Source organism: Oncorhynchus clarkii, chromosome 12 (assembly GCF_045791955.1).
Source record: "Oncorhynchus clarkii lewisi isolate Uvic-CL-2024 chromosome 12, UVic_Ocla_1.0, whole genome shotgun sequence".
Classification (NCBI taxonomy): domain Eukaryota; kingdom Metazoa; phylum Chordata; class Actinopteri; order Salmoniformes; family Salmonidae; genus Oncorhynchus; species Oncorhynchus clarkii.
In genome coordinates this window covers 72,309,473-72,329,148 of record NC_092158.1, presented here as the reverse complement: position 1 = coordinate 72,329,148, position 19,676 = coordinate 72,309,473, and the positions used below count along the sequence as shown (strand labels likewise).

Here is a 19,676-nt window from a genome sequence, read left to right as displayed (position 1 = left end):
GCTACAGTGGGGAGAACAAGTACTTGATACACTGCCGATTTTTGCAGGTTTTCCTACTTACAAAGCATGCAGAGGTCTGTAATTTTTTTATCATATGTACACTTCAACTGTGAGAGACGGAATCTAAAACAAAAATCCATAAAATCACATTGTATGATTTTTAATTTGCGTTTTATTGCATGACATAAGTATTTGATACATCAGAAAAGCAGAACTTAATATTTGGTACAGAAACCTTTGTTTGCAATTACAGAGATCATACGTTTCCTGTAGTTCTTGATCAGGTTTGCACACACTGCAGCAGGGATTTTGGCCCACTCCACCATACAGACCTTCTCCAGATCCTTCAGGTTTCGGGGCTGTCGCTGGGCAATACGGACTTTCAGCTCCCTCCAAAGATTTTCTATTGGGTTCAGGTCTGGAGACTGGCTAGGCCACTCCAGGACATTGAGATGCTTCTTACGGAACCACTCCTTAGTTGCCCTGGCTGTGTGTTTCGGGTTGTTGTCATGCTGGAAGACCCAGCCACAGCCCATCTTCAATGCTCTTACTGAGGGAAGGAGGTTGTTGGCCAAGATCTCGCGATACATGTCCCCATCCATCCTCCCCTCAATACGGTGTAGTCGTCCTGTCCCCTTTGCAGAAAAGCATCCCCAAAGAATGATGTTTCCACCTCCATGCTTCACGGTTGGGGTGGTGTTCTTGGGGTTGTACTCATCCTTCTCCCTCCAAACACGGCGAGTGGAATTTAGACCACAAAGCTCTATTTTTGTCTCATCAGACCACATGACCTTCTCCCATTCCTCCTCTGGATCATGGATCATCCAGATGGTCGTTGGCAAACTTCAGACGGGCCTGGACATGCGCTGGCTTGAGCAGGGGAACTTGTGTGCGCTGCAGGATTTTAATCCATGACGGCATAGTGTGTTACTAATGGTTTTCTTTGAGACTGTGATCCCAAGCTCTCAGGTTATTGACCAGGTCCTGCCGTGTAGTTCTGGGCTGATCCCTCACCTTCCTTATGATCATTGATGCCCCACGAGGTGAGATCTTGCATGGAGACCCAGACCGAGGGTGATTGGCCGTCATTTTGAACTTGTTCCATTTTCTAATAATTGCACCAACAGTTGTTGCCTTCTCACCAAGCTGCTTGCCTATTGTCCTGTAGCCCATCCCAGCCTTGTGCAGGTCTAAAATTTTATCCCTGATGTCCTTACACAGCTCTCTGGTCTTGGCCATTGTGGAGAGGTTGGAGTCTGTTTGATTGTGTGGACAGGTGGCTTTTATACAGGTAACGAGTTCAAACAGGTGCAGTTAATACAGGTAATGAGTGGAGAACAGGATGGCTTCTTAAAGAAAAACTAACAGGTCTGTGAGAGCTGGAATTCTTACTGGTTGGTAGGTGATCAAATACTTATGTCATGCAATAAAATGCAAATTAATTACTTAAAAATCATACAATGTGATTTTCTGGATTGTTGTTTTGTCTCTCACAGTTGAAGTGTACCTATGATACAAATGACAGACCTCTACATGCTTTGTAAGTCGGAAAACCTACAAAATCGGCAGTGTATCAAATACTTGTTCTCCCCACTGTACCTCACTGCAGCAACGAGGTCTCTGGGAATCATTTCAACAGCTCTGGTTCCATTCTTCATCTTATCTGTTGTTCCTCGCTGGCTGTAATATGTCTATCTTTACTGCCCTGTCCTAGCCCCAACAGAAAAAAACGTTATATTCTCCCGCTTTCTGCTTAATGTTTCGGCCATTGTTTCTCTTTTACATCACTCTGCCATTGTGGTAGTAAAATCCTGAACCTAATTATTGAATCTTCACAAAGATAAGTTATGAGTCTGTCTTCTCTGACTGGCTGCTTTAAACACTATTACAAGCAGTAAATGAGAGGTCTTCTATTCAGTCTGTTGTATATGGCCATCCAAGGATATCATTGAATGAGCAGTTAATTTCCCTTGTCAGTGCCATAATTCCACTGTTTATGAGACTCACAGGGAGGGAGCTCAGTTTAGAGGAGCTACAGCAGATGTGAACTGGCCCATCCATAACCAGAGCAGACTTGCTCTTCTATCTACCACTCTGTGTGTGTCTGTGCGTGGGTGCGGTGCGGTATATCCGGAACCCATTTGACTGTGTGGTAATCAGTGAACGTCACAGACCAGTGTCACATCAGAAATAGGATGCCATGTGTTATGTTGGTGGTGCTGGTGATATTCTCTATGATTAATACTGGGGACCAGAAGTAGAGCCACTCTGATTCAAACCTGCGCTATGTTTGAGTCACGAACTCCCAAATATCATTATTTATTAAATTGCATGAGTGTGTGGCCCACACAGTGTGGGTGAGAATACATGTCTCCTTCTCACACCGTCCCAGATTGAGTTCCCTAAAGCAGGATACTGTTAATCCTACTGGTACAGTGTGCCTGACCGTGCTGCTAGCTAACCCATTAGCATTGTTTACGGAGCTCTGAACTGTCCCCATCGACCCAGGTTCTGTCCCAAATGGCACCCTATTCCCTATATAACGCACTTCTATTGACCAGGGTGTAAGGTAGGGTGCCAATTAGAGACGCAACCCCAGTCTCCCCTCCTCACAAGCCCCCAGTCTCCTTTCCTCACAAGCCCCCAGTCTCCCCTCCTCACAAGCCCCCAGCTAATCGGCAGCCATTGATTACTCTACAGGCCCTCCCAAAGATCATTATTCACCCTCTTCAGAAAAGCAACCCCAAAAATATCCTTAGTCTGTCTCTCTCTGTCTCTGGGGAAGCTGACCTGAGATGATACCACATCACTGTAGGTTATGGAGTTCCCAGCTGACATTCAGTAGGCTGGGCACTGCTTCAGGCAGTGGCATATAAAGGCTATGGGATATCAAGGTCAGGGAATAGAAATACCATCCAGTAAGTCACCATGGTGGTGAATGAGAGGACCTGCTTTCACAGGGGAAATGGTTGGAGAAAACATGATGTCCTCTGTGAGAATGTGGTAATGCAATTCACCTTCTAGTAGTACAGTGACCCTGCTAGAACTAACTAGACTGAGGTTGTCTGCGGTACTGCTCACATCATCTGATCCAGGCCTGTTGTGTGTGTTTTTCCACAGACATTTTGCAGTACTACATGACATGCAGTGTGGGCCAAACCAACCCATTCCAACAGGTAGGCTACTTCAAACAGACTTTTACTGGCCATCATATTTTAGCAAAGCGCTTTGATATAGGCCTCACAGGCAGCAGGGATGTGTTGGTTTTCTAACATGTTTAGTATTCATATATTTTTCAGTGTACAGTATATGCGTGAATCAGGCTACCATGTAACTTTGATGCGGGTTATAATTTATCTGATCTGTTGAGGCTGAACAGTGTGATGCCTCTCATCTAGCTAATGCGTCTCGCTACCTTGCCCACTGTATAAAGTATGCACATATCTTCTCTCATCTATGACCTCTGAATGACCTCTGCGTGTGAATGAGACGATCCCATTGGACGAAAGGAAGGGCGATGATGATCATATGCGGCCTTTATAGATTCATCTGTGGACTGCCGTCTCAGATGAACATTTCACACCAACGCCTCTGCCTTAAAAGCAGCAGCTTTAACCCAGTGGGTGAAGTTGGTGGAAATGACGTCGTTAGAACACGTTCTGCCTGCTGGCAAGAAAACCTGAGTCTTATTAAGAGGAGTAAGACTAGTCAACCACAGCTACTTCAGAGGGACAATATCGTCTTTTCACTTAGACGTTGTAGCTTTTAATTGACTAATTAAGGTGTCGCAAAGCATTGATGTACAGTAGATGTTTACTGACAAAACATATCTCCCAGAAAAGCTTTTTGTTCAAAGAATACGGGTCAAGGCTGCAAGACTGTTTTTGGGTCACAAAAAGCACATTGTGACGTACACTCTGTACCAGTCCACCTAGAGAGGAGTGGTCTTGCTGGGTAAGACAGAACAGAGTGCACACTCCCTGTGCCTTTCATCTTTTAGGCCAAATGTCAGCTTTTCCCCGGAGGTGTAAATGTAGAACTGTGAAACGACCACTAAGGCCATTGCCAGTGTATTAATGTGATTTGAAGACCCTACCATAACACCCTATCCGTGACTTGCTTTTAATGGACTGTAGTATTTGTTCCCCCTCTTCTCAGTACAGCACAAGCCCAGGCTAGCTTTCACAGCAACATCTGTTAAGAAAAAGGGTTGATATATATGTAATATATCTCACAGGTACCAGGTGTCAATGTGCCGACATTGGGTTGAGTGTAAAGGGACATATTTGACCATCAGAAAGGACTAGAGTTCGCTAGCATGGTTTAAAATATATATATATATATATATATATTTTTTTTTTCTTTTTTTTTCTGTGTTAGGGTCAGGAGGTTTGTCACGAAGACATTGAACAAGTAGCGCAGTACTCAGTGCCATGTCTGATACAGGCGGTCGTGTTTCCCCTCTTGTGTTGTAGAAGTTGTCCGGGAGCCACAAAGCCTTAGTGGAGATGCAGGACGACGTGTCTGAGCTGCTCCGCTCGGCCACCAGAGAGTACCCCCAAACTAAGGTGAGCGTCCTGACTCCTGACATCCGTCACTTTACTTCCTGCTGTGAACGCCACCTGCCAGAGTACTGATGCTAAAAACACCCTGCCTTCACCCTGGTCTGGACACACCGGCTGTACTATTGTAGCAATTCTACGGGTTGCACGGTCCACTGAATGGAACCAGTGGACCAAGAGGCAGAGAGAGAGGAGACGAGTGCACCTGGCCACAAAAGTCTGCTGCCACGTCACCTTTGCGTTATGCTCCTGTTACTTTCACTGACCTCCTCTGTACAGCCCTGTGTTGTATTGTCCAGCGCTTCTCTTTCCACTGTGTGCACAGAGCATACTTCAGTGGGACAGTGAAGAGAGAAAATGTTGAGTTCACGGGAACATTTCACGTTCTGTTGGGCTACCAGAGATGTAGAACTCCATCAACACTCATCAGCCCTCATGTCCCAATTAGTCATTTAAAATAGACCTCTGGACAGACGCTGTTCTCTGCCGGCCGTTACAGCCCATAGGAGAATCCGGACGTGCAGACAGACGGCGGTATAGCCTAAATTTGAGGTTTGGGAGGAAGTACCTTCATTTCAATGGAATGTGGTGCGCACCATTAAAATCCTGGAGTCTGTCTGCACGAGGCGTCAGGGTTGCTGACTCTGTTCTGGTTTGGGAGTTTTCTCAAAGTTTCGCCTGACTCTCTACTTTTGTTGACGTCATACCAATCTTCTTTACTAGTGTAAGTAGGACACGAAAAATTAAGTACTGCCAGTATCTCTCTCACACACACACACACACACACGCTCACTGAGACAGTGGTCTGGCCTAATTTGCTGTGTTAAATGTAGTCCTGGCCCTGTTTTTAAAGTGTTTGTGTGTTTGTGTCTTGCAGGGGAATCTAGAACAGATCCAGGGGGTGCTGAACACCACAGAGATCGGCCTGCATCAGCTCACTGCCCTGGTGGACTGCCGAAGCCTGCACATGGTGAGCTGCCTTCCTGCCTGGGACACCAGGGGGATCATGGCTAACATCCTTACTCCACAGGGGATGTCGTATGGTCTCTGTGTTGCGTGGTCACGGTCTACATGTGTACGTATCCCTCTCTGGGATGTGGTTGTTAGTATGTACGGTCCATTCGGTGCATGTCCAGTCCGATGATGTTGGCAGATGTGTTTGCAAGCTGTGTCTAAACGGTCCAGTGAGTCGTTGTGTGACCCGCAGTTGGCTTTCCCTCTGCCTGTGTGATGGAGAGGACCATGTTCACAGTTCACACTCCTGTGCACGTGCGTCTGTGCTCCGCTTAGCTGAGCGCAACTCTGCTCCACTGCTCTTGGTTCAACCCTGTATTCAGACCTGCTCCTCTCTGCCTGTAGTGCATCCGCCGCCCTGGGCTGAGCTGCATATCTCTCTGATCTGTAGTAGCAGCCCTACCTGACTGCTCTTCACGTCCTCCTCTGTTAACCCCTATGTGGCCGGTGCCCACTGTCACACTGTCAGAACCCTGCCTGGGTCTCACTGTTCCTACTGTCACTCCCACTCTCATCCCCACCACTCACAGCCCTCACAGCGGAGGGCAGGAGAACCTGAGCCAATCAAGCAGTAGCCCAGGAGCTCACATTCAGCCGAAACCAGGGCCACTTTCAGTAGCAGATAGAATGTCATGACGTGAATAGAGCTGACATGGCTTGTTCTTCTACAGAGAGGGATGTTTGTTCTGCATCGTATATTTCTTTCTGATCATTGTGCTGAGCGTGACCCAGGAGGATGGGGTAACGTGCCTGCCACTACATCACATGTAAACATGCTGTACCTAGAGGGAACAACCAAGACGTCTCTCAGTGCAAATGCAGGAAGCAGAAGCGGTCGTCATGAAATGTTTTCTTTAAAAGCTGGACAATATTATTCTAAACTTACTCTGCTTTGGTCATGTTGAATAGCACTCCCGGGTATTGCGCATGTCGTCGAGCTACTTCCTCTCGATAATGACTGTACTTTGCTTGGCTCTGAAGCAGCACAGTCTTGGCCTGCTTTCTCACTCCTCCATGCCATGTATCATTAAATAGTCATGTCTAACCTCCCTCCCCCCAGTATGTGTGTCAGATAGGGCGCTGTGTACAGTAACCCTGTGTAGCAGGCAGGCAGAATGTAGCATCTGTTTGGTAGGTTAGTTGTATTTCTATGACGTGATGTGAACCTCTATCCTGTGCACTAGTTGTCATAGATACATGTATATGACATGGCAACGAACCAGACAGTAGTGATGGGAGGAAAGATCCATGCAGTTACATATCGGGGTATTATTTTTGAAAAGATAGCGCATAGTTTTGACAGTATCGCAGTATTCTCTGTGCGCTAGTTGTCTGTACCTGCACCAAAACTCCACTATTTGTTTTCAGCACTTCTATTTCCATGACTGCTAACTTGTTTTCTCATGGCTCTGTCTTGTCCCTCTGCAGCAGCAATGTTTTTGAATGATCGCCTCGCAATAAAGTCACAGTATCGAATCGCAGTACAGATTACAATTGTGAGGTTCCCAATACATATCATATTGGCACCTAAGTAACGCCCTACTAGACAGTGGAGTATACTATGTGCAGACAGATCTGTGACCATGTTAGTGGTATTGTGTCCAGGCATTGCAAAACTTCACATTTGCTCTTGCACAATTGCATCAATGTCCTGTCGTACAGGCCTACTGTACATGGATGGATGGATGGATGGATGACATCTACTAATGATCTAATGTCATTAACTGTGTTGTGTTCCAGGACTATGTCCAGGGTATAACAGGGTTGTGTTATTAACTGTGTTGTGTTCCAGGACTATGTCCAGGGTATAACAGGGTTGTGTTAGTCCTGGAACACAACGCAGTTAATAACACAACCCTGTTATACCCTGGACATAGTCCTGGAACACAACACAGTTAATATGTCCAGGGTATAACAGGGTTGTGTTATTAACTGTGTTGTGTTCCAGGACTATGTTCAGGGTATAACAGGGTTGTGTTATTAACTGTGTTGTGTTCCAGGACTATGTTCAGGGTATAACAGGGTTGTGTTATTAACTGTGTTGTGTTCCAGGACTATGTCCAGGGTATAACAGGGTTGTGTTATTAACTGTGTTGTGCTCCAGGACTATGTCCAGGGTATAACAGGGTTGTGTTATTAACTGTGTTGTGTTCCAGGACTATGTCCAGGGTATAACAGGGTTATGTTATTAACTGTGTTGTGTTCCAGGACTATGTCCAGGGTATAACAGGGTTGTGTTATTAACTGTGTTGTGTTCCAGGACTATGTCCAGGGTATAACAGGGTTGTGTTAGCCCTGGAACACAACACAGTTAATATGTCCAGGGTATAACATGGTTGTGTTATTAACTGTGTTGTGTTCCAGGACTATGTCCAGGGTATAACAGGGTTGTGTTATTAACTGTGTTGCTGTGTTGTGTTCCAGGACTATGTCCAGGGTATAACAGGGTTGTGTTATTAACTGTGTTGTGTTCCAGGACTATGTCCAGGGTATAACAGGCTTGTGTTATTAACTGTGTTGTGTTCCAGGACTATGTCCAGGGTATAACAGGGTTGTGTTATGATGGACTGGAGGGCCTGATCTACCTGGTGTTCTTCTCCTTCGTCACGGCTCTCATGTTCAGCTCCATCGTCTGCAGCCTACCTCACACCTGGAACAACAAGAGGTCAGAACCCTTCTCCCATACACACTACTATCCTCCAGTACCACATACAGTCCCTCCAATTGGACCTCAATGCTATTTCTGTTTCTATGTTAGTGCTCCATGTCTATGAGCAAAATGGTTCAGAAAATTAACAATGTTTTAGGTATTTCAGGGTTTGAGAAACCGTTTAGAATTGCTTCCAATAGAAATAGCAAAATAGCTTTTGCCTGAATCGTGGACTGTAGCCTCGGAGGCCCATTTTACATTACACGGAAATGACTCAAATGATAATGATTTGCCTGTAGACAGACAGAGACAATACTATTATAGAATTTAATCATTTTTTTTTCCTGAAGAGTTTCTAAACCCCTGACTAAATGTGTTAGCTGATTTTAGTCTTCCGTTGCTAGTGTGTAGAACACTGGCAGTGTGTTCCATGGGACCTGGCCAGGAGGGCCCAGCTGCTTCCCCAAATATCACTTCCTGTTATCCCCCTCTCCCTAATCGTGCAAAGCTTTGCCTAAATCTATTGCAACCATTGCATGGAGTGGTGTAATTTTGGAGGTTGACGTTGTACTTTATGAAATCCATCTGATTTCCCTCCGCTGGGTGCCCCTATCAGCAGCAGATTGATAGGATGAATCATAATGCCTTGTAAGAGAGATGAGAGTTAGCTGTCCCAAGCCACGCCTCCAGTTTAACTCCACTATGTAATTAGCAGAGTTCTGAGGATACTGGTGGATATGTTATGTTCTGCAGTTTTATCTCAGCTCGCTGTTCCTGGTACACAGCAAAGTTTTTTTTTTTTTATATAGGAATGCATCTTCTAAATGACATAGTTGTTTGAGTAATAGCTCATTGTTGTAATGACACATGTAGTTCTTAATAACCCAACATTAAGCTTTACTGCTTTTAATGCCATAAGCCATCCCATTGGTATGTTTTATATATGAACACGGCAATGTTGGAAATTAGTTACGCCCCCCCCCCAGTACATACTCTGTCTTCGTAATGTTCTGTATGGGTGAATGCGTGCTGCCCTGAATGGGATGATGTCATTAATTAGCTGTGTGGAGGAGAACGCTGTGGGTGGTGTGTTGAACACTAGAGGGAGACAAGCACCACCATGTCATCATCATCAGCGCTATTCACTGCAGCGCCACAAGGGCTGTTTTTGTCTTCTTTTGTTGTCCATGTTTTATACCCTGACCGTTGTGCTACAGGGGGAAATGTCTTTCGTTTTTTTGAAAGTGTGACAATGTGGGCTTTCAGTGGTGCCCTTGCGGTAGTCACGATCACAGCTCATGTTTGAACAGAAATGGCGAAGTGAACCAATCCGTATTGTAGCAGATCAATCTGTAATATTCGTGTGGAAACTGAATACATTTCTATCTTAGTGGAGCGTGATTTTATTCCTTAAGCTCAGTGGGGATTTGCTGCTATCCCTTTTTCAAAGAGAAGACTTCTTTCGTCTCCCCTTGGGCAGTGAAGTGAATTGAATAGAAACGTGGCTGTGGATGAATGCAAAACGTGACTGTGAATGTGCCTGTTATTGTGCCGCTGCTGCTCTCCCCATCAGTGGGAGAGGGGCTCCCTCTTGTGGCCGTTTTGTCACTCTGCAGGGTTGTAGTCAATTCCATTTCAGTTTGGAAATAACTGTCATTCCAATTTTTGTCCCCCATGATGAAATTGAGAATGGGACTGTGGATGTGGCCTTGTACGTTTGTCAGACAACGCTGGCCCGATTTTGACTAAACTTGGGTGAATGGTGCGTCTTTCCATAGAGATCCGACATTTACAAAATGACACTGATTTGCCCAAGGCAGGAGCTATAGTAATTAACTGATATGTGTTAGTCACATGTAATATCTAATTTGGTCCAAGCAGGAGGCGCTGCATCCTTCTTAGGGTATGACATGTTTTCTGTTGCCTTTTCCTCAATGATTTTCTATGAGAAAGTGTGGAAGTCGAATTGTAATTTCTGTTTTCTTCCTGAATTGAAACGGAATTGACTCCAACCCTGGTCGTATGTGTCCTGGTGGACCTGTGACTCAGCAGTGTCTCTCTCTATTTCTCTGTCTCTATAGGAACGAGGCGGACAGCGAGGACGAGTCCGTGTCCCACGGCGGCAGACTGCAGAACCATGACAACCTGTACCGCGTCCACATGCCCAGCCTGTACAGCTGTGGCAGCAGCTACGGCAGCGAGACCAGCATCCCTGCTGCAGCCCACACCGTCAGCAACGCCCCCGTCACAGAGTACATGTGAGTACAGTAACACCAGTCCCGTGGAACACTCGTCTCAAAGAGAATCACTGGGGAACAGTGGGTGCACTTCCCCTCCACTTTCTCAGTGTTGAAAGGTTCAAAGCAGGCTGTGGTGGTGAGGATTGAGGAATGTGAGATACCATGTGACCCAGGGCTGTGCTAGCACAGAGAACGAGAGGAGCGGTGCTCTGCTCTCCCATAGAGGGTCACATTCTGGCGGCCACGAGCGATGCAGCTGTTGCTCTCCAGCTGTGGCCCTTTGAAACCCAAGGCCAACAGCCTTATGAATGGACCTCTTAGGATGGGGGCTGGGGGAGGGGATTTGTTGGTACTTCTGGTTTTGGTGGATTGTACAGCACAGTACAGCCTGGGATGTACTGTGGGATTATGTGTCTGTGGTGCCTGTAGGGGTTTAAATGGTATCATGAACTATTTGTATATGTGGGTGTACGTGCTTCTGTGGCATGGAAAGTATATTTTGAGGGTCAGTAAGTCATGTACGTGTTTGCACCTGTTTCTGTGCGTGTGTGTGTGCGCGCAGGTCCTGCAGCTGTAGTTCCATCCCCGCCTGTGTTTAACCTTGGGAGTGTGTGTTTGTTCTGTTACACAGGACCCAGAATGCCAATGCCTTCCAGAACCCGCGGTGTGAGAACACCCCACTGATAGAGAGAGAGTCCCCTCCTCCCTCGGTAAGTGTCCCAATGTCTACGTTATACACTGATGGACAGAACACCTCCACTGACTGGGTCATTTGGCAGCCGTTGTGTAGGACACGATAATGATGATGATGATGATGATGATAATGAAAGATCTTCCGATGAGATCTTTTTTTAAAGTAAACAGTCTGCCAACGGGGTCTGGTTTTGGAAATGATGTCTCAGTGTAGTAAGTGCATTGTTTTTGCCTCTTATTTTGACATATTCAAGTGAGTTTGGCTCACAGTAAGGGCTAGAGTCAACATAACAATCCTAGCTACCAGTCTTCACAGGTTGTGTGTTGTAAGTGAACCTGAATCCCTCCGTCAGTGGTCCTCCCTGGCCGGTCGCCCTCCTGTCCTGGAGGCTGAGCCCCTCCTTGGTGTCAGTGTGTCTGCTTGGGCCTAGACTCTGCGCTGTGCATCTTCTCTATACTGTCTTGTCGCTGTTGTTTTCTTTCCTGCAAACCCACACAGTTGTATTTGACTGCCGACATGGACAGTTACAGCCGCAACAGCTGGCAGTTAAAGCCCTCGGCGAGTGAGAGATCGTTTTGGTAACCTCCTCCGCTATGCTAACAGGTACAGACAATGCCCCCCCACACCTTCACTTACTGGCCTGTGTTCCCCCCCAAACCAAGTCTCCCACCCCAACCACCCACGCCGTAACCAGAGTTACCTGCCACCCCACTGCCCTCCTGTGTCTTGCTAGTGTGACCCCTCACCTAACGCGTGTCCCTGACTGTGGCCTTGGGCAGCATGCCTTCCTATCCCCCATCACGGCAGCTGTTTTAGGTGGTACACATCACGTTCTTGTCCTGTCTTCAGGCCCACCATGGCCTTTCTTTCAGGAACATTTAAGCCTACGTCCGACAGAAAACGGCATTCACGTAACTGCGTTGCAGAAGGTTGCAGTCTGCCGAGCCCTTCAGACTGTTGCATTCCCCTTTCCACCGGAACCAGGGAGGGTCTGGAAAGGAGTGGACACTGTGAATGACATCTGAGTGGACTTTTTTACTGTAGAAGTTAATTACTGTAGAAGAGAACAACTTTATCCAGTTTGTTGCCAGGAGATTCCCCTGGTCCAGGACTTGTACTGGTTCATTTTGGAAGTCTTGACTTATTCTGTGAGCCAGAACATCTTTCTGCTACTGTCAGGTTGTTCCACCTATGTCTCTGTCTCTCTCCTGGCCTTCAGAGCTCATAGATGTACACTATAAAGGGTCAAATGGCTCCTGAGTGTGGAGTGGGATGATCTCCACTTCAATTTAACTCTAAGTCTAAGAGACTCCCATTGAAAGTCACGTTGATCTGGCAAGGCCACTTTTCAGTACAACCGTGTGCAGGATATAACGTCTGGTTCTATCCAGTTGGCCGAGCATGGCGCTGGCAACGCTGATGATCCTGGGTGCACACATGACTGCAAGTCACTTTGGATAAAAACTAAATGGCATGTATATTATATAGGAGCTATAGGCAAGTGGAATAAGTCCTGTTAGTTCTGTAAACCTGTCACATCCTTTCACAGAGTATGTACTGCAAGTGCACCTGGTTTTGTGTCTGCTCCTTTGCAATAAATACATTGTAATGTACACCGATGTGACAACCCAATTCTAGTGTGGTTTATTATCTCTAAGTACAGTATGATAAGCCCTTACTTTCCCATGCAGATACATACTATATATACACTGGATAAATGGATGGATGGATATATATTGTTGATATGGTAGATGCAATGGATACGGTCGGTATATACGATAGATGGATACAGTAGATAGATGGATACGGTAGATACGATAGATAAATATATACTGTATCTATTGATCGTATCTACAGTTGAAGTCGGAATTTTACATACACTTAGGTTGGAGTCATTAAAACAAACTATAGGTAAATACTGTTGATACTGCAGATAGAACTATAAATAGATACTATAGGTACTATAGATAGATACTGTAGGTACTATAGATAGTTACTGTAGGTACTATAGATAGATACTGCGGGCAGATAGCGCGGGCAGATACCGTGGGCAGATAGCGCGGGCAGATACCGTGGGCAGATAGCGCGGGCAGATACCGTGGGCAGATACTGCAAGTAGATACCGCGGGCAGATACTGCAAGTAGATACCGCGGGCAGATACTGCAAGTAGATACCGCGGGCAGATACTGCAAGTAGATACCGCGGGCAGATACTGCAAGTAGATACCGCGGGCAGATACTGCAAGTAGATACCGCGGGCAGATACTGCAAGTAGATACCGCGGGCAGATACTGCAAGTAGATACCGCGGGCAGATACTGCAAGCAGATACCGCGGGCAGATACCGCGGGCAGATACTGCAAGCACTGTAGATACTGTAGATAGATACTGTAGGTAGATACTGTAGGTAGATACTGTAGGTAGATACTGTAGATACTGTAGGGAGATACTGTAGATACTGTAGGGAGATACTGTAGTTACTGTAGGGAGATACTGTAGGTAGATACTGTAGTTACTGTAGGTAGATATTGTAGATACTGTAGGTAGATACTGTAGTTAGATACTGTAGATACTGTAGTTAGATACTGTAGATACTGTAGGGAGATACTGTAGGGAGATACTGTAGTTAGATACTGTAGGGAGATACTGTAGTTACTGTAGGTAGATACTGTAGTTAGATACTGTAGATACTGTAGTTAGATACTGTAGATACTGTAGGGAGATACTGTAGTTAGATACTGTAGATACTGTAGGGAGATACTGTAGTTACTGTAGGGAGATACTGTAGGTAGATACTGTAGGTAGATACTGTAGTTACTGTAGGTAGATACTGTAGATAGATACTGTAGTTACTGTAGGTAGATACTGTAGATACTATTGGTAGATACTATTGGTAGATACTATTGGTAGATACTGTAGTTAGATACTGTAGTTACTGTAGGTAGATACTATTGATAGATACTGTAGGTAGATACTGTAGTTACTGTAGGTAGATACTGTAGATAGATACTGTAGTTACTGTAGGTAGATACTGTAGTTACTGTAGGTAGATACTGTAGGTAGATACTGTAGTTACTGTAGGTAGATACTGTAGATACTGCAGGTAGATACTATTGGTAGATACTGCAGATAGTCTGTAGTGAAGCCTATCTCTATCTCTGTGGTAGAATTCCAAATGGTATACAGGTAAAGCAGTTAAGGGACAAAATGATCTATATTTCAGGTTTACATCACAGACTGAGCATGCAGTTCATTCTTTCCATTTCCAACCAAAATGCAGACTGAAGCTTGATTTTATGCACCAGGCAGTTACATTTCTGATCTCACACACAGACTGTTCAGAGCCATATCTGAGGGTAGGGGAATCTGAGATATTGTGAACCTACTGCTGATCCTAGGTGTTCACAATAGGCTGGCCAAATGACTCCCAGGGTGACATTCCCCCAAGGCAAAACCCCAGTGCTGTATCCCACATGCATTTGTTTTGCAGCGTCAGAATGGGGGACCCTGAATGTTTTCTCTGTTGGTGTTGTGATGTGTGGAGCTTGTTCATTCTCCAGCCCTCAAAACCAAACCCTCTCTATTGATTTGTTAAGGTGACCTGTTGTTCTCAGCTTGTTACATTAGTCATGCTTTTTTGATGTCAGGGCAAAGACCTGCACTTTCAAACATAGAAAATATCAAATATACACCCCTGAGGCAGAGGCAACATGTAAAGACTACGGTCTTCATTACAATGTTTTCCGGAGGCCCTTTCATGACTTTTCCATTTTATACAGTTCTTTATTGGATGAAAATGTTTTATCTGTGAATACACGGGTCATCCCATGCTGTTTTGTTACGCCTTACTTTTCTCTTTCTCTCAACAGTACACCTCCAGCATGAGGGCCAAGTACCTGGCCAACAGCGGACCGGGTCCCAGTACCTCCACCCCCGTACCTCCACAGCACCCATCACAGCACCAAGAACACGACTCGGCACACCACTCACGACAGCACACTCCACACCGCCCACCACATCACCCAGCGGCGCAGCTCTAGACAACACCGAGGGCGTGACCCACCAACAGACACACCAGTCTGGAACCACCTAGCCTCTGGAAACTCTTCTCCAATGCCCCTCAACATCTCTGTGACGTCATCGCCATCCTCATCCAGGCTACAGTCCCCATCTCCTTTCCTCTTCACTCTTACTGGCCCTCTCCCCCAGCAACAACTTCAAACATCTGAGCCAAATATGTCTTTTGAAGTGTGCTTGATGGCAGTGCAAAGAAAGGAACGCGCAAGGCAGACGCATCGTGTAAATAGTTCTGTCGTCATTACAATGTTTTCCGTAGGCCCTTTCATGATGTTTCCAGATGGCCAGTCTGGGCTGGGCCACAGCAGAGCAGCTAGCCAGTGCAGGGTGAGGGCCAGTGGGAGGTTATTTCCAGCATCGTGGGATCGCTGTCATCTGTTCCATGGGCTGCTAGTGGACTGACTGAGTTGGTGGCCCTTGTTCCCCTGCTACCACCGCCTCGCCTCAGTGCTGGGCCATCCTCGTGGCCCAGGGACAATACAGACTAATGAGGCAACTGGCCTCCAGCTCTTCATAAACGATCTCTGCTCCTTTTCCTCCTCCTCTGCTCAGTCCACCAAATATCATCTTGAACGGAGTGATAATGTCTTTATGAGGATATGTTGCTCAAACAACATATTTTGGTCTTATTTGTCTGCCACTTTTGGGGTCTCCCTGTATTTGATATTGTATGAAGGAGATATCCACAATCAAATGGTCTCCGTGTTAACCACTGCAAAAACCACTAGTTATGGTGCTGTGAAGGAGAGAACACATGACTAGATAATGAAACTAAACTGCCATTGCTTTGGTGAGGACTGAGACAGTTATGGGAATATCTAGCACTGATAACTATTGATAGTGATTTTGTTCAATATGTTGCTATGTACTGTACTCTCTCTCTCATTGCTGGAGGAGATGTTGAGCAATGCCTTACACAGAGAGCTGTGGAAAGGCCTAGAAACTGCTGTTCCCTCACACCCTTTTACAGAACTAGGCCTCTGTCATGGCAAGTTGGGATCCATGCACGGTTCCTCCAAAGGTTGGATGTACCTCAACAATACTATGGCCCTGATATGTCTGAACGACAAACACCAGTGTTTCTCAAGCATTCTGTGTGAGTGTTCTTCATTATAGTGAAACATCTCAGTTCCTCGTGTAATCCTGTTATCTGGAGGACTTGCAACACGACCAGTAGAACTCCGGATCGAGGAAATGGCATTAACATCAGTTGTATTGTCCGGTCTCTCAATCCTTGTGTCTGACGAGATCACATTGACATATCATTACTACTGTCTTTTCAAGCTGAGAGACTACTGATTACTCATCTACGTAGCCATCAGCTTGTTATTGCATTTGTCTGTACAAACGGACTGTGAGTGGGACCAGTTATCTTATTTCACCATGTCTTATAGTAGTAGGTCTATGACTGGAAAAGACTGGGACCTCTTAACTCTTACATTAGTCCTGACCTGCATGTTTGTGGCTGTTGTTGTCGTCCCCCCCCCCCCCCAGGGGGAGGTTTTTCATTGGAGTGATACAGTATGCCACTATTCCTGGAAAATGACTGAAGCTACATGGATTTTGAACTGGAGTTTTGCTGTTTCGATTCCAGCGTCTGCTCTTGGATGGTGTGAACTGAAAAGACGGATGAAGCTCACTAAAGAAGAAGAGCTGTGAACGGTGGGACCCGCTGTCCTCTCATCAATACCACAGACCACTGTTATCAGAACTGTAATTCTCATTACAAAATGTTCACACTTCTATGGTAAGGTTTTGTTCTCAAACGGAAGACTATTCAGACGAGGAAAGGAAACCTTATGAAACTAACGGAAGCACAAGCTTTCTTTTCAACAGACAGATATGAGGACTGGTTCCAGGTTGCTGAGAGACCAAACAAAAGAGGAGTTTTCCTCCACCATTATAAGACTCATTTAAAATATAATTTGCAGTAGTCTTCTGTTAGCCAGGTATCTTGTGCTGGTGTTGGTGTTCGTCTGCGTACAGTGGTCGGTGTGTTTGCTTGCCAGTCTCCTGTCCTCCCAACAGACCTCTGACCGCCTCGCACAGTTCTCCTCTGCTGAACCCTATGGATATAGTCACAGACTGTAACATCATGTTACATCCAGTGTCTGGAGGCTGTACATGAATTAGTATGTATTTATTCTAAAGAGGGGTAGAATACATGTATTCTAGTGTACAATTATGCATGTTACAACAGCCAAGAGAACTGGACATCCTAATGCGCCAGCATTTCATTGTCACAAAGATGTGTTTTGGCGTAAATAACTATTTTGGAGAGAAAAAATGAAACTGCAGGAGTTGTTTCACAATGGGTAAATTGAAGAAATGCTGTAGTGACACGGGTTCATTTGTACTATTTACCTTTTCAGCAAGAGCATCCTACTTCTCTGTGGACTCCTAAAGCATGGTGCCCCTTCAAACGTAGAGTGAAATATTGTTGTACGTTGTTGCTACCGACGCTTCTCTTGGCGCCCCTTCGTCCTGCGTTGTGATCAATATGAGAGGTGTGGTTCTTTCTTCAGACTGTGCCAATAACCAAACACAACACCTTACCTTTACTAGGATCTTTTTAAATGTCTCACGTAGGCCTGTTTGTACAGTTCACAGCACTGTGGTTGCCTGAGAAACCAAATTAGGAAAATGAGCCCTACATTTTGAACTGAAAATGTCTTGTTCTTTTATTCTCTGTGTGAAAGACCATTTATTATAGTAAGGATGCATTTTTACCGTTTTAGAGTAGTCATATTCTCTTTGTTAATATTGTAATGCTAGACCAATGTACAGACTTTAAAGGGATACTTCAGGATTTTGGCTATTAAGCCCTTTATCTACTTCCCCAGCGTCTGATGGTCTAATAGACCACCGTCTCTGCATCCAGTATGAGGTAGATCTGCGAGCCAATGCTAACTAGCGATAGCTGAATGAGTGGAAGTGTGTGGTATCTACTAGCAAATGCGCTTACGCTAGTTAGCAACTTCCTTCAAACTGCACGCAGAGACATAAAAATGGTATCCACGAGTTCACCTGACTCTGGAGAAGTAGATAACGGGCCTTAATTGACAATATCCCTTTAAAACATGTTTGCTAAATGAGCTGGTGAAGTTGACATTTCCTTTGTCATTGTGATGAAATCTCTTTTTGCTTCATACAAAAAAAAGTAATTTACCATTGATTCTTTTTAGTGTTCATTGCATATATTACGATGTGTAGCAAGCAGAAAATGTTTGTTTCTTTTATGTGAATACGATATAATTAGTCTTTCATTGCTTTGTTTTGAAAACATTTCCCTGTAGATTTACTCATTTGTTTTTATATTATTTTAAAGCAATTACTAAAATATTGTACATGTTGAACCTGTGGTTTTATTGAGCTTGAACTGTGTTTTGAAATTAAACCAACCTTAACTGTTGAACCCTGACTTGTCTTTACATGTAAGGAATAGACAATGTTGATCATAACTGTTTTCAAATGGACAGAAATGCATGATTTATACGAGAGTTTGATTTGAACTTAGCTGCACATAGGCGTCCACTGTAAAATAATGTAGGCTATCAATGGTGAACAAAGATAACAGATTGTTTGCTCCACTTGGCTGACATTGTGACTAGCACTAGGTAGCAGCAGAACTACACAGTGTCTCAGTAAATATATCTGTGCTATATAGTACCCTGAGGTGATGGTTGTACAAGTATTTTGATATTCAACACATCAGGCTTTGTTTCAGGCAGTAATATAGCTCAAATGTATTTCTGGGATGTGCTATTGTTCTCTATAGTGTGCAGATTGAAAGGCTATAGGACTGGAGGAGAAAGGCTGTGTTGTCTGTGTAACCTCACTGGGCCGACGGCAGGCGAGAGGCCAGTGTCACAAACAGGACAGACGTCCAGCATTGTCTCCTTCCTGTAGGGCAGAACGTCAGGCAGCTGCTGTCTCTCCAAGACTGGCGTCCTGTCTAGTCTAAGGGGGGTTGGAGGGATGGGAACGGGGATGGATGAGTGAATGGTCCCTCGATCCTGAAAGATCATAAGCCAAAGTACTTTAATCCTAGTATTTTGTTCATCCCATTTTACAACAAATGTAATGTTAGGAACTCAGACTTTACGATACATGAATTTCACAAACATGACAAATGTCCAACAAATCCTTTTAAATCAAATCGGTTTTGTCACGTGTTCTTCCAACATAGTATGAACAAAGAGAACTGGTCAACACTTCTTCCTGGGTCGTAGGATGATGATAAGTGAACAGCTGGAGAAGTAGATGAACTCAACAGCTGTCCGTTCCTTCTGGCCACTCACTGCACTGTCATCAGTTTGGAAGGTCCATTTAGTATCTTTTTGGTAACCCTTTAGGATATACATTAAGTATGCATGGAGACAACGATGCCTATCAGATGATATTATTTGGTCTTACATGTAAATGGTTTATGATGCTTAC

General features: G+C 45.0%; 1 protein-coding gene across 2 annotated transcripts in view; it reads left to right on the top strand.

Annotated features, from left to right (window-relative positions):
* Positions 1-18,651, top strand: part of LOC139421207 (protein tweety homolog 3-like) — a 64,883-nt gene extending 46,232 nt beyond the window's left edge. Inside the window, exons 8-15 of one of the 2 annotated variants that reach the window (XM_071171870.1) lie at positions 3,121-3,176; positions 4,476-4,568; positions 5,440-5,532; positions 8,105-8,241; positions 10,308-10,484; positions 11,098-11,176; positions 11,659-11,763; positions 15,029-18,647. In XM_071171870.1, coding sequence (XP_071027971.1) covers positions 3,121-3,176; positions 4,476-4,568; positions 5,440-5,532; positions 8,105-8,241; positions 10,308-10,484; positions 11,098-11,176; positions 11,659-11,742 — 719 coding nt within the window. In that variant the 3' untranslated portion in view covers positions 11,743-11,763; positions 15,029-18,647. Of the gene's footprint in view, positions 1-3,120; positions 3,177-4,475; positions 4,569-5,439; positions 5,533-8,104; positions 8,242-10,307; positions 10,485-11,097; positions 11,177-11,658; positions 11,764-15,028 lie in introns of both variants that reach the window. The other variant, XM_071171869.1, reaches the window with a different exon arrangement.
* Positions 18,652-19,676: the final 1,025 nt, after the last annotated feature.